Source organism: Oncorhynchus nerka, linkage group LG23, assembly GCF_034236695.1.
Source record: "Oncorhynchus nerka isolate Pitt River linkage group LG23, Oner_Uvic_2.0, whole genome shotgun sequence".
NCBI lineage: Eukaryota > Metazoa > Chordata > Actinopteri > Salmoniformes > Salmonidae > Oncorhynchus > Oncorhynchus nerka.
The window spans coordinates 10784428-10797599 of record NC_088418.1 but is presented as its reverse complement, the minus strand read 5'-3'; the positions used below and the strand labels follow the sequence as shown (position 1 = coordinate 10797599).

The 13172-nt window shown below is 41.2% G+C and overlaps 1 protein-coding gene across 1 annotated transcript in view; it reads right to left on the bottom strand.

Annotated features, from left to right (window-relative positions):
* The window catches only part of LOC115107165 (glucagon-like peptide 2 receptor), a 30409-nt gene extending 27880 nt beyond the window's left edge, over window positions 1–2529 (bottom strand). The window contains exon 1 of the mRNA XM_029630596.2: window positions 1736–2529. Within this exon, the coding sequence (XP_029486456.1) occupies window positions 1736–1831 (96 nt within the window). The 5' untranslated portion in view covers window positions 1832–2529. The remainder of the gene's footprint in view (window positions 1–1735) is intronic.
* Between the last annotated feature and the right edge of the window lie 10643 nt (window positions 2530–13172).

The window sequence follows — 13172 nt, the reverse complement described above, 5'->3', positions numbered from 1 at the left end:
ATTTAGGAACCTGGGAGTCAAATGTGAGATATCTCTATTGTTGTAAACAAATGTTTCATTTTAGAGATAGAAGGTTGGTCGCAACATGGCAAATCGTTGTGGAAATCTGTTACAGCTAAAGTCGACTACAAAATCCACAACGCAATGCTCTCTCTATGGGCTGGCTTGTTAGTTAGCTAGCCAGCTAGCAAACGTAGCTACACACAATAATACCAAAGACAATATCAGCATGTAGTAGCTAGTTAGCTGTAAATTGACCTAAACAAACTGCACTATCAATTTAGGAGTCTACAGTCTCACCATGTTCAACCTGCAGATTGATGTGCCTCACAGAGTGGAGCCTAACATTTGCAACTGCAGATATACATTTTGAGGAGATGGAAAACGTTGCCCATTCTACGTCAATGGGCCGCCCGGTGCATTTTAGGCAATTCTGGGACAAGGAGCGCCTCCCCGTCAAGGAGGGAATGGGAGTCTATTGGGCGTCAGCTCAAAAACCCAACATTAGCACGAATTTAATCAACAAGAAATACAACATTACAAATATTTTCCGCAATGTGAGATAATTAACTTGCTATATGTAGTGTCGTATAGCTTTAGAATCGTAACATTACGTACTTTTGAGGAAAATAGGCACGTTTCTCGACATATAACCTGACTTTGAGAAGGGATTGCGTGATAATTCGTAATATAATAATAATAATATCTCTGACAATGGCACCATGCAATGCAGCCTGGACTAAAGAGAGACAAATGGGAAAAATGTACTAGACCCTCTGTTAAAGAAAACATTTCTTGAGGTAGGAATATCACACAAATATGATCAATGGCTCATTCGAGAGAAGACAACCTACCGCGTTATGACATCGGCCGGTATTGTATTCTGACATATATGATAGATGCTTTAACACCATCTAAAACTCGTATTCCTATACACTTATAGTGTAATGAGAGAGACTTTATCACAGTGCTACGTCATACCGGCCGGATCTCTGCCTGTTTGAACGCCAGTAACTCTGATACACATGAAAACATGAAATGACCCAGGGAATCGATATAACATCACTCAGAGATGCACAGAAACCACATAACATTCAAAATGGGTGAACATTTCCTTTAAGGGATGTATTTACAGTAAACAGAGTTTTAGGAGTTACTCTGATAGAATCATGCTTTGCCTGCTGCATTCTACAGCAGGTGCTGTATACTGTATGTCCGTTTCTGGCTGCTCCTGTACATTTTGTGTGCGACAGCAGATTTTGTGATAATATTCATGTCTGGAGTGATATCTATGGCCATATGTTTGCCATGCCATACAATCCAGTACATTATCATATAGCCACGTTGCTAAGCAACTCCCATGTTCTTGTCTATCCCAGTTGCATATCTGTACAAAATGTATTAAATACCACAAATTCAGGGATTATCATCTCACCGAGTCAGTAAAATAGTTTATGGGTTTTACAGTCCAACAGTAGCAACTCATCCTCTCACCTAAATCCGATAGTGGATCAACTGAAATCTATGTTTCTCTGTTGTCAGATTGGATTATTTGTGAGATTACTTCAACACACTTCTTTTTTTGTTTTTTACAGAATATTCTTTTTGCCATATTTTACAGAATATCTATATGGATATTTTTTACTGGCCCTTCTTTGAGAGCTGACAGAGGAAACAAGTAGGAAGAGTTGTTAGGAAGATGTCATATAGGTTCCAAAACTGGTGACCATTTTACCTGCAGACTGGAGAGGAGCAGTATGAGTAAGGGAGAGACTGTGGTCCTCCCTTGTGCCCACCCTCCTCTGTGCCAGGCTAGTCGTAGCATGGGCATGGCACTTTGTTTACATACGCGCTGGGTGGCACTTCCTGGATCCGCCTGCCATCGATTCCTTCTTCACAGTCGTCCTTGTCTTAGGTCTACGCATACACTCCATACACTCCACATGGACACAATCCTTTTCCAAAAGCAGTGTCCTCTCTTCTATCCCAATTTGTAAGTCGCTCTGGATAAGAGCGTCTGCTAAATGACTTAAATGTAATGTAAATGTAAATGTAAATCTAGGCTCCTCTTGCAACGGTGGGTTTTTCAGCTAAAGATTATTTGTGATTTGTTCAGGTTAATCTCTTTAAAACTGCCTGGTAGAAATGGAGCCTGCTTCTCTCCTGTTTAGGATCTGAGTTTCACTTCTTTTAGTTGTGGTTGATATTCTGAAGGTAAATCTTTCCTTAAAACGTCAATGTTTTGGGCGTTAAAGGTGGTATTCTCTTGATTGACAGGTGTTTTGTTACGATATCCAGTCACTTCTTCGTTTCTTTGAGGCTTTCGACGGCAATCCTTTTCCAGATGTGATCAGTCTAGTAAAGCTCTCTACATCTCTCCTAGTTTTAGTATTTCATAAAGTTGTCCTTTGTCCAAAATCAAGTGAGTTAGTAAAGTTGTCCTCTGTCCCTCAGGTGTATAGTTAAGTTATCATCAGCTTCTTTGTATTTGATAAAGACCATCTCCTGCGGGGGTTCCGTTGTCTGTACTCCCTGGTGACCTGAAAGCGACAGAGCGTCTGTGGCTCCTCACCCATCAGCCTGCCCCCCCCCCTTCTCCGCCCGGCATTCTCCCAGCCAATCAAGATAAGACAAGGGAGAGCTATTTTAACTTTGTAGTCCAGGAGGGGAACGCACACACTGATGTGAATGAATGCATGCAAACTCAAACACCTACTCCCACACAAACATCCATACACACACAAACACATTTCTGGTAGAGCGTGCAATGCTGATCCATGTATGGGGCTACAGGTTCAGTGACAGTTTTATGTGGGTGGTTAACTCACAATAAGAGGGCCTCATCAACAGTATTTGACACTAATGGGATCCCTGTGTGGTCCAATGGATCTATAAGCGCACTCCAGGTGCTGCAGTGGCCATGTCCAAACACACAGGATAGATTACCAGCCAAGGTAACATGTGGTGCTACTGTTGGTACAGACGGTGCAGACAAAATGATACAACATATTGAATCAAATCAACTTTGTCCAAATTGTATTACTTTGTATGTTTAACAAACAAAAAATAGGACTTTATATACAAATGTGTTACGAAATCTATTAACTAGCCTGGTAATATTGTTGCAATTGCTAAGTCTAGGGGTCTTAGGCCTAGTTAACTGGTCTGTCACCTGATTGGATGTGTGCATTAATATGAGAAGTAAGCTTATGCAACCTGGTGTTGACTGCAAGTAGCCTTTCCAGGAGACAGCCACCTTACCTTGTTTCAGGGCCAGCTCTGTCTCTCTTGACCTCGTGGTCGGCCAGCACAAACTGATTATTGTTGTTCAATTGTACTGCTGGCATGAGTTACTTCATGTGGCATAGAGTTCCATGTAGTCATGGCTCTATGTACTGCAGTACTGTGCACCTCCCATAGACTTTTCTGTACTTGGGGACTGTGAAGAGACCTCTGGTGGCATGGCTTGTGGGGTATGCATGGGTATGTGAGCTGTGTGTCAGTAGTTCAAACAGACAGCTCTGTGCATTCAACATGTCAATACCTCTCATAAATACAAGTAGTGATGAAGTCAATCTCTCCTCCACTTTGAGCCAGGAGAGATTGACATGCATATTATTAATGTTAGTTCTCTGTGTATATCCAAGGGCCAGCCGTGCTGCCCTGTTCTGAGCCAATTGCAATTTTCCTAAGTCCCTCTTTGCGGCACCTGACCACACGACTGAACAGCAGTCCAGGTGAGACAACACTAGGGCCTGTAGGACCTGCCTTGTTGAAAGCGCTGTTAAGAATGCAGAGCAGCTCTTTATTTTAGACAGACTTCTCCCCATCTTAGCTACTGTTGTATCAATATGTTTTGACCATGGCAGTTTATATTCCAGGGTTACTCCAAGCAGTTTAGCCTCCTCAACTTGCTCAATGTCCACATTAGTCATTACAAGATTTAGGTTAGGTTTGGGGTTCAGTGAATTATTTTTCCCAAATCAAATGTTTTTAGTTTTTTTGCTTTTAATATTTAGGACTAACTTATTCCTTGCCGCCCATTCTGAGACTAACTGCAGCTCTTTGCACCTCGCCAACAGCCAATAAAATTGCAGGGCGCCAAATTCAAAACAACAGAAATCTCATCATTAAAATTCCTCAAACATACAAGTATTATATACCATTTTAAAGATAAACGTCTCGTTAATCCAGCCACAGTGTCTGATTTCAAAAAGTCTTTACGGCGAAAGCGCACCTTGCGATTATGTTAGGTTAGCACCTAACCACAGAAAAACATACGGCCATTTTCAATAGAAGGAGAGGTGTCACAAAAGACAGAAATAGCGTTAAAATGAATCACTGACCTTTGATGATCTTCACCGGATGGCACTCCCAGGAGTCCATGTTAGACAATAAAAATGTGTTTTGCTCGATAAAGTTAATCTTCATGTCCATGAACCTCATTTGAAATTGGTATGTTATGTTCAGAAATGCATTGTCTCAAACAAACATCCGGTGAATGTGCAGAGAGCCACATCAAATTACAGAAATACTCATAATAAACATTGATAAAAGATACAAGTGTTATACATAGGATTATAGATACATTTCTCCTTAATGCAACCGCTGTGTCAGATTTCAAAAAGGCTTTACGGCAAAAGCACACCTTGCGATTATGTTAGGTCAGCACCTAGCCACAGAAAACATACAGCCATTTTCCAAAGAAGGAGAGGTGTCACAAAAGTCAGAAATAGCGTTATGAATATTCACTTACCTTTGATGATCTTCATCGGAATGCACTCCCAGTAATCCCAGTTCGACAATAAATGTTTGTTTTGTTCGATAAAGTCCATCATTTATGGCCAAATACCTCCTTTTTGTTCGCGCATTTAGCCCAGTAATCCAAATGCACAATGTGCGATCACTTAGTTCAGACGAAAAGTCAAAGTTATATTACAGTTCGTAGAAACATGTCAAATGATGTTTAGAATCAATCTTTAGGATGTTTTTATCATATATCTTCTATACTGTTTCAACCGGACAAATCCAAAAATTAAAAGTAATGCAGCTCGCTCTCACGTGCCTGATTTAGCTCATGGCATTATGCCAGACCTCTTACTCAAACATCGCTTATTCGCTCCCCCTTCATAGTAGAAGCCCGAGACAAGGTTCTAAAGACTGTTGACATCTAGTGGAATCCTTAAGAAGTGCAATATGACCCCATAGACACTGTATATTGGATAGGCAAATACTTGAAAACCTACAAACCTTAGATTTCCCACTTCCTGGTTGGATTTCTTCTCAGGTTTTTGCCTGCCATATGAGTTCTGTCTGTTATACTCACAGACATCATTCAAACAGTTTTAGAAACTTCAGAGTGTTTTCTATCCACATCTAGTAATTATATGCATATTCTAGCTTTTGGGCCTGAGTAGCAGGCAGTTTACTCTGGGCACCTTATTCATCCAAACTACTCAATACTGCCCCCCAGTCCCAAAGAAGTTAAGTGTTGCTGTCATTTCAGTCGCTGTGGTAGCTGACGTGTATAGTGTTGAGTCATCCACATACATAGACACTGGATTTACTGAAAGCCTGTGGCATGTCGTTAGTAAAGTTGCTCTTACCTTGCTAATTACCGTAGACTTAAATTATTGACGTAACCTACCAGCTAGATCAATTAACATATGTTTTTCCTCATTGTAATATTAAACGGTGGTCACAAACTCTCACTTAGCTAATGTTGTTTATAGCTTTAAAATTAGTATCCTATACCTCAAGTATTTGGTGATGGTAGTTTTCTAGCGAAGTAACAGTCTTTCACTTTTCCTTTTCTTCTTATTTTAGAGAAAGCTTATACACCATCTTAAGAAGTACAGAGAACTGGCGGCAAACACACTGAAGAGAAAACTCCCCTAAAACTCCCTCCACCATCAAGCAGAGCACATTACTGAAGACAGTGTCTCAAAAATCCATCGACAAAGCTGTGGTGAAGTATGTGATCCAAGGGCTCCAACCATTCGCTGTTGTAGAACAAGAACCATTCAGAGAGTTTGTCCAGGATCTGCAGCCTAACTCAACGATCTTATCAAGGCCCACACTGCGCTCCAGGATTGATGAAGCCTCCAAGGAATGAAGAAGAAGGTGACTGAGGCCATGAGAGGAGTTGACCACATCAGTGAATCTTACAAAAAAAGTGTCCCGTTCAACATTCCACAAGTGTGAACCATTTTGGAACTAATGCGGAAGATCCACAATTGCAGCCGATACGGTTGAAGATGCTTGCGAACTCCAGATTCTGCGCCTGAATGCTACAAGGTTGAACTCCTGGTTCATGGCTGTAGAAGGATTGTCAAAGACAAAGAGAGTTATGTGCACAAACTTTGAGGTTCCAATGTCACATGTTGTAGCCATAAACTATCATTGATCAATTTAGTCAACTACGCATCCAGCCATTGATTACTGTAGTTAAATCAGGTGAAATGGTTAGTGGTCCCCTTTGTACAGGGTTAGGAAACACAGTATTATTATATATATATATTTTTTTTCATAGGTTCAATCCAGCTGAACTCACCTTCCTCACAGAGTATGCTGCCACCATGAGCCCAGTCGCAAAGGCCATCGACATCCTGTAGGCTGAAACCAATGTCCAGATGGGGTGGCTACTTTCAACTATCAACCTGCTGATCACAAATCTTGACTGAATAAAGTTGTCCCTGAATTACTGTGAACCTCTGGTGGGTGCGTTACAACTGGGACTGAAGAAGAGCTTCAGCCACGTGTTTCACGACCCTGAGCTGATCGCAGCTTCTCCCCAAGTTCAAAACAATGTGAACAAAGGATGAATCCACCATCAGAATGGGTAAGACAACGTGGTTAATTAACAGTACATTTTGACACTTCATAGATTTGAGAACCACCCATTTAAATTACATTCCTGACTTTGTGGTTCAGGTCCAATGGGTAACCTACTTAGCCCTGTTGCTTGGATGGGGGATGGATTCATGTAGGCTCACAACTGCATGATGTCTATCGTCATCTTCCTTGTATTTCAGGAATGGACTACATCAAGGACCTCCTGGAAGAACCCTTGCTGCAGCTAGGCGATGGCACTAGTTCATCAGATGAGGAGGACTTCTTCTCTGCTTTGTGCCTCAAGCACAAGAAAGCGCCAAACAGCTGGACGGATACCTGGCCTATTCAGTCGATCATAAGGAGATGCTCAAGTCCTTCCCGGCAGTCTGTAAGCTGTGCTCTGAGGTTAAACACAGCCTTACCTGCATCAGCTGTCTGTGAAAGGCTGTTCAGCTTTGCAGGACTTGTTTCCAGCCCCTGTAGAACAAGGCTGGCTTCCACAAACTTTGAAAACCAGCTTTTACTGAAGATGAACCATAAATTCTTCAACTTCAAGTAATGACAGCTTAACGCTAGCAAGCCCAAGGACACTGATGCCTAATGCATTTTGTTAATTTATGTTTAAAATTCACATGTTATATGTGTCCTTGTTACACCCTGATTTCTAGTACAGTTCCATCAGTGGTGATGTCCTCATATTCCTACAGTGAGGTTGTGTGTATAGGGTTGTATTATAGGATGTTGTTTCTAAATCAAAGTGAATGTGATTGTAAGTGCTTACATTTACTGGCTATATTCTTTCAGTTTTAAGGCATAATTCTATTTTGTCTGTAAGAGATGTATTTTGAAGTGTTACCTATTTGAGAATCCACTTTTTTCTTCTTGCATCCGTCAGACTGTTACCTTTCAGAAAAGCTAAAACCGAGTTAAAGGTCTGGCTGTTTAGCTTTTTGGTTGTACGGCTCTTACGTTTCATACTTTTTACTTTTGATACTTAAATACATCCACCACTGCTTAAAATAAGGAATTTATTGTATAACATTTACTTTAACTTTTTACTTTTACTCAAGTTTGATTGAGTACTTTTTATACCATTGTACTTAAGTACATTTAAAACCAGATACTTTTAGATTTTTACTCAAGTAGTATTTTACTTGGTGAGTTTTACTTAAACTTAAGTAATTTTCTAGTAAGGAATCTTTACTTTTACTCAAGTATGACAATTGAGTACCTTTTCCACCTGTGCTGTACTGTTTGTAACTACCCTGGTAGGTTGATTGATATCCTGAACCAGGTTGCAGGCTCTAGTTACAGGTTGAAGCTTTCTCTTGAGTGGGAAGCCTGATGAAAGCCAGTCAATATTTAAATCATCCAGAAAATATAACTCTCTATTGACATCAATTACACAATTAAGGATTTCACACCTGTTATCCAGATACTGACTGTTAGCACTTGATGGTCTACAGCAGCTTCCCGCCAGAATGGGCTTTAAGTGAGGCAGGTGAACCTGTAGCCATATTACTTCAACAGTATTTAACATGAGATCGTCTCTGATCTTTACAGGAATGTGATTCTGAATATAAACCGCAACACCTCCACCTTTGGCATTTCTGTATTTTCTGTAAATGTTATTACCTTGCATTGCTACCACTGTATCAACAAAGGTATTATCTAAGTGAGTTTCAGAGAATATGAATGTCATCTGTTACTAGCAAATTATTGATGTCATGAACCTTGTTTCTTAAAACCTCTTTGGGCTAGGGTGGGGCGCTTGTGACCCACCTCGACAACATCCGGTGAAATTGCAGAGTGCGGAATTCAAAATACAAAAATCTTAATATTAAACCATCATGAACATACAAGTGTCCTACATCATTTAAAAGCTTACCTTCTTGTTAATCAAACCGCGTTGTCAGATTTCAAAAAGGATTTTTCGGTGAACGCATACCATGCGATTATCTGAGGACAGCACCCCGCATACACCAGCATTGAAAACATTTTCCAAACCAGCAGAGGTGTCACAAAAATCAGAAATAGCGATAAAATAAATCACTTACCTTTGAAGATCTTTCTCTGTTTGCAATCCCAAGGGTCCCAGCTACACAACAGATGGTTGTTTTGTTCGATAAAGTCCTTCTTTATATCCCTAAAAAGTCAGTTTAGTTGGTGCGTTTGATTCAGTAATCCACCCGTTCCACTCGTTCAACATGCAGACAAAGGAATCTGAAAAGTTACCAATACCTTTTGTCCAAACAAGTCAAACAACGTTTCTAATCAATCCTCAGGTACCCTAATATGTAACTAAACTATAAAATTTAAGACGGAATGTAGGTTGTTCAATACCAAAGATAAATAACGAGGTGCGCGCCCTCATCCACGCGTAGGCCCTCATCCACGCGTAGGCCCTCATCCACGCGCGCCACAAGACTACAGTCAAAATGAGAGCCACCTTGAAAAACTACAAATACTAATTCATTTTTCCAAAAATAAGCCTGAAACCCTTTCTAAAGACTGTTGACATCTAGTGGAAGCTATAGGAACTACAATCTGGGAGGAATTCCTTTGAATATCCCATTGACAAGCATTTGAATGGACTGTGACCTAAAAACAAATTCCGGATGGATTCTGCTCGGGCTTTTGCCTGCCATATCAGTTCTGTTATACTCACAGACATTATTCTAACAGTTTTAGAAACGGAGTGTTTTCTATCCAATGCTACCAATTAAATGCATATCCTTGCTTCTGGGCCTGAGTAACAGGCAGTTTACTTCGGGCACGTCAGTCATCTGAACTTCCAAATAATGCCCCCTAGTTAAGCTACATGTGTTAACGCGTGCTATTTTTAACATTGCGTCTTCCAACGCCCCTACGATAATGTACATTTGCTAAAGCATTATGACAACTCAGCAACACAATGGTAGGGATTAAATGAGCTGGATATGGGTCATTGATAAATAATTGTCTGCAGTCTTATAATGCTGTGAAAGGATCATGGAACACAAATGATTTTGGTGGATCCCATCCTCCTTATAATAGGAGCTTTGTTTCCAGAAGGTATCCAGCAACTGGAGTAATTGTGTTTTAATTACAGGGTGATCTAGTGCTGTGATGAACCGGGCAGATTTGACAGTGAATCCATCCCAGTGACTCTATGGTATGGGGTTATGATGACAAAGGAATTAAGGCTCCACTGTGACCAGTCACACAATACATTTGTGACTTTGAAATATACTAAACATACAACACATTTTTGGCTCCTACACTTGGCTCCTTCAACATGGCTGTATAAAGTCCAGATGTAGTCATACGTCAGCATTATCTTAACTAACAATGAACAGTGTAAGGGAGTTTACAAGACAATGGAAATATATAGAGAAATTATCTAAGTGTGATAAAAGCAGTTTCACGGAGACATGGCCTTAGGGTAGCCCTGGTATTGCTACCTCATGTCAAGGATGATCTCTGTGTGTGTATATGTATGTACAGTACCAGTCAAAGGTTTGGACACACCTACTCATTCAAGGGTTTTTATTTGTACTATTTTCTACATTGTAGAATAGTAGTGAAGACATCAAAATTATGAAATAACACATATGGAATCATGTAGTAACAAAGAAAGTGATAAATCAAAATCTATTTCATATTTTTGATTCTTCAAAGTAGCCACCCTTCGCCTTGATGACAGCTTTGCACACTCTTGGCATTCTCTCAACCAGCTTCACCTGGAATGCTTTTCCAATAGTCTTGAAGGAGTTCCCACATATGCTGAGCACTTGTTGGCTGCTTTTCCTTTACTCTGCTGTCCAACTCATCCCAAACCATCTCAATTGGGTTGAGGTCGGATAATTGTGTAGGCCAGGTCATCTGATGCATCACTCCATCACTCTCCTTCTTGGTCAAATAGCCCTTACACAGCCTGGAGGTGTGTTGGGTCATTGTCTTGTTGAAAAACAAATGATAGTCCCACTAAGCTCAAACCAGATGCAGAATGCTGTGGTAGCCATGATGGTTAAGCGTGTCTTGAATTCTAAATAAATCACTGACAGTGTCACCAGTAAAGCACCATCACACCTCCTCCTCCATTCTTGGGGCAGCAGGTAGCCTACTGGCGAGAGTGTTGGACTAGTTACTGAAAGGTTGCAAGATTAAATCCCCGAGCTGACAAGGTATACATCTGTTGTTCTGTCCCTGAACAAGGCAGTTAACCCACTGTTCCTAGACCGTCATTGAAAATAAGAATTTGTTCTTAACTGACTTTCCTAGTTAACTGACTTGCCTAGGTACCCCCTCACCATCACACCACCTCCTCCATGCTTCACGGTGGGAATCACATAATCGGAGATCATCTGTTCACCTACTCTGCGTCTCACAAAGACATTATGGTTGGAACCAAAAATCTCAAATTCGGACTCATCAGACCAAAGGACAGATTTCCACCGGTCTAATGTCCATTGCTCATGTTTCTTGGCCTAAGCAAGTCTCTTCTTCTTATTGGTGTCCTTTAGTAGTGGTTTCTTTGCAGCAATTCGATCACGAAGGCTTGATTCATGCAGTCTCCTCTAAACAGTTGCTGCTTAGATGTGTCTGTTACATGAATTCTGTGAAGCATTTATTTGGGCTGCAATTTCTGATGCTTGTAACTAATAAATGTATCCTCTGCAGCAGAGGTAACTCTGGGTCTTCCTTTCCTGTGACGGTCCTCATGAGAGACAGTTTAATCATAGCGCTTGAAGGTTTTTGCTGCTCTTGCCATAATATGGACTTGGTCTATTACCAATAGGGCACAAGGTCTCTGTAATGACCATGCTGTTTAATCAGCTTCTTGATATGCCAAACCTGTCAGAGGGATGGATTATCTTGGCAAAGGAGAAATGCTTACAGCCTTGAGTCTTTTTGGGTATGGCGCTATAAACTTGGCACACCTATATTTGGTGAGTATCTTCCATTCTTCTCTGCAGATCCTTTCAAGCTCTGTCAGGTTGTATGAGGAGCATTGCTGCACAGCTATTTTCAGGTCTCTCCAGAGATATTCGATCAGGTTCACGTCCAGGCTCTGGCTGGGCCACAAAAGGAAATGCAGAGACTCCTGCGTTGTCTTGGCTATGTGCTTGGAGTTGTCCTGTTGGAAGGGGAACCTTCGCCCCAGTCTGAGGTCCTGTGCGCTCTGGAGCAGGTTTTCATCTAGGGTCTCTCTGTACTTTGCTCAGTTCATGTTTGTTTCGATCCTGACTAGTCTCCCAGTCCGTGCCGCTGAAAAACATCCCCATCACTATGCTTCACCGTAGGGATGGTGCCAGGTTTCCTCCAGACGTGACACTTGGCATTCAGACCAGATAATCTTGTTTCTCATGGTCTGAGAGTTTTTAAGTGCCTTTTGGAAAATTCCAAGCGGGCTGTCATGTGCCTTTTACTGAGGAGTGGCTTCTGTCTGGCTACTCATAAAGGCCTGATTGGTGGAGTGCTGCAGAGATGGTTGTCCTTCTGGATGCTTCTTCCATCTCCACAAAGGACCTCTAAAGCTCTGTCAGAGTGACCATCGGGTTCTTGGTCACCTCCCTGACCAAAGCCCTTCTCCCCGATTGCTCCGTTTGGCCGGGTCGGCCAGCTCTAGAAAGAGTTTTGGTGGTTCCAAACTTCTTCCATGTAAGAATGATGGAGGCCACTGTTTTCTTGAGGACTTTCAATGCTGCAGAATGTTTTTGGCACCCTTCCCCAGATCTGTGCCTCTACACAATCCTGTCTTGGAGCTATATGGACAATTCATTTGACCTCATAGCTTGGTTTTTGCAATGACATGCGCTGTCAACCTTATATAGACAGGTGTGTTTCTTTCCAAATCATGTCCAATCAATTGAATTTCCTACAGGTGTCCTCCAATCAAGTCGTAGAAAACTCAAGGATGATCAATGGAAACAAGATGCTGAATACTTGTCTAAAACCCTCTTTTTGCCTTGTCGTTATGGGGTATTGTGTGTAGATTGCTGAGTCATATTTTTCACTTAACTCATTTTAGAATAAGGCTGTAACGTAACAAAATGTGGAAATAGTCAAGGGGTCTGAATACTTTCTGAAGGCACTGTAGAGATGAAGATAGTGAATCTGATTTAATCAAAGAGTTGACAATGGAGTCATCGTCTGCTGCTTTCTGTCTTATCATAGCCCATGATTAATACCACCTTCATTCTATAATCAAACCTGTATTGCTGATAGCTGAGAAAATGCCTCTTCAAAGGAAGCTTAAAGCCTGTGGACGTCAGCAGAAACTTACTGTACAGGATTCTGTAAAGGCCCAGTGCAGTCAAAATGACTTTTTTCAATGTTATGTATCATATTGTAGA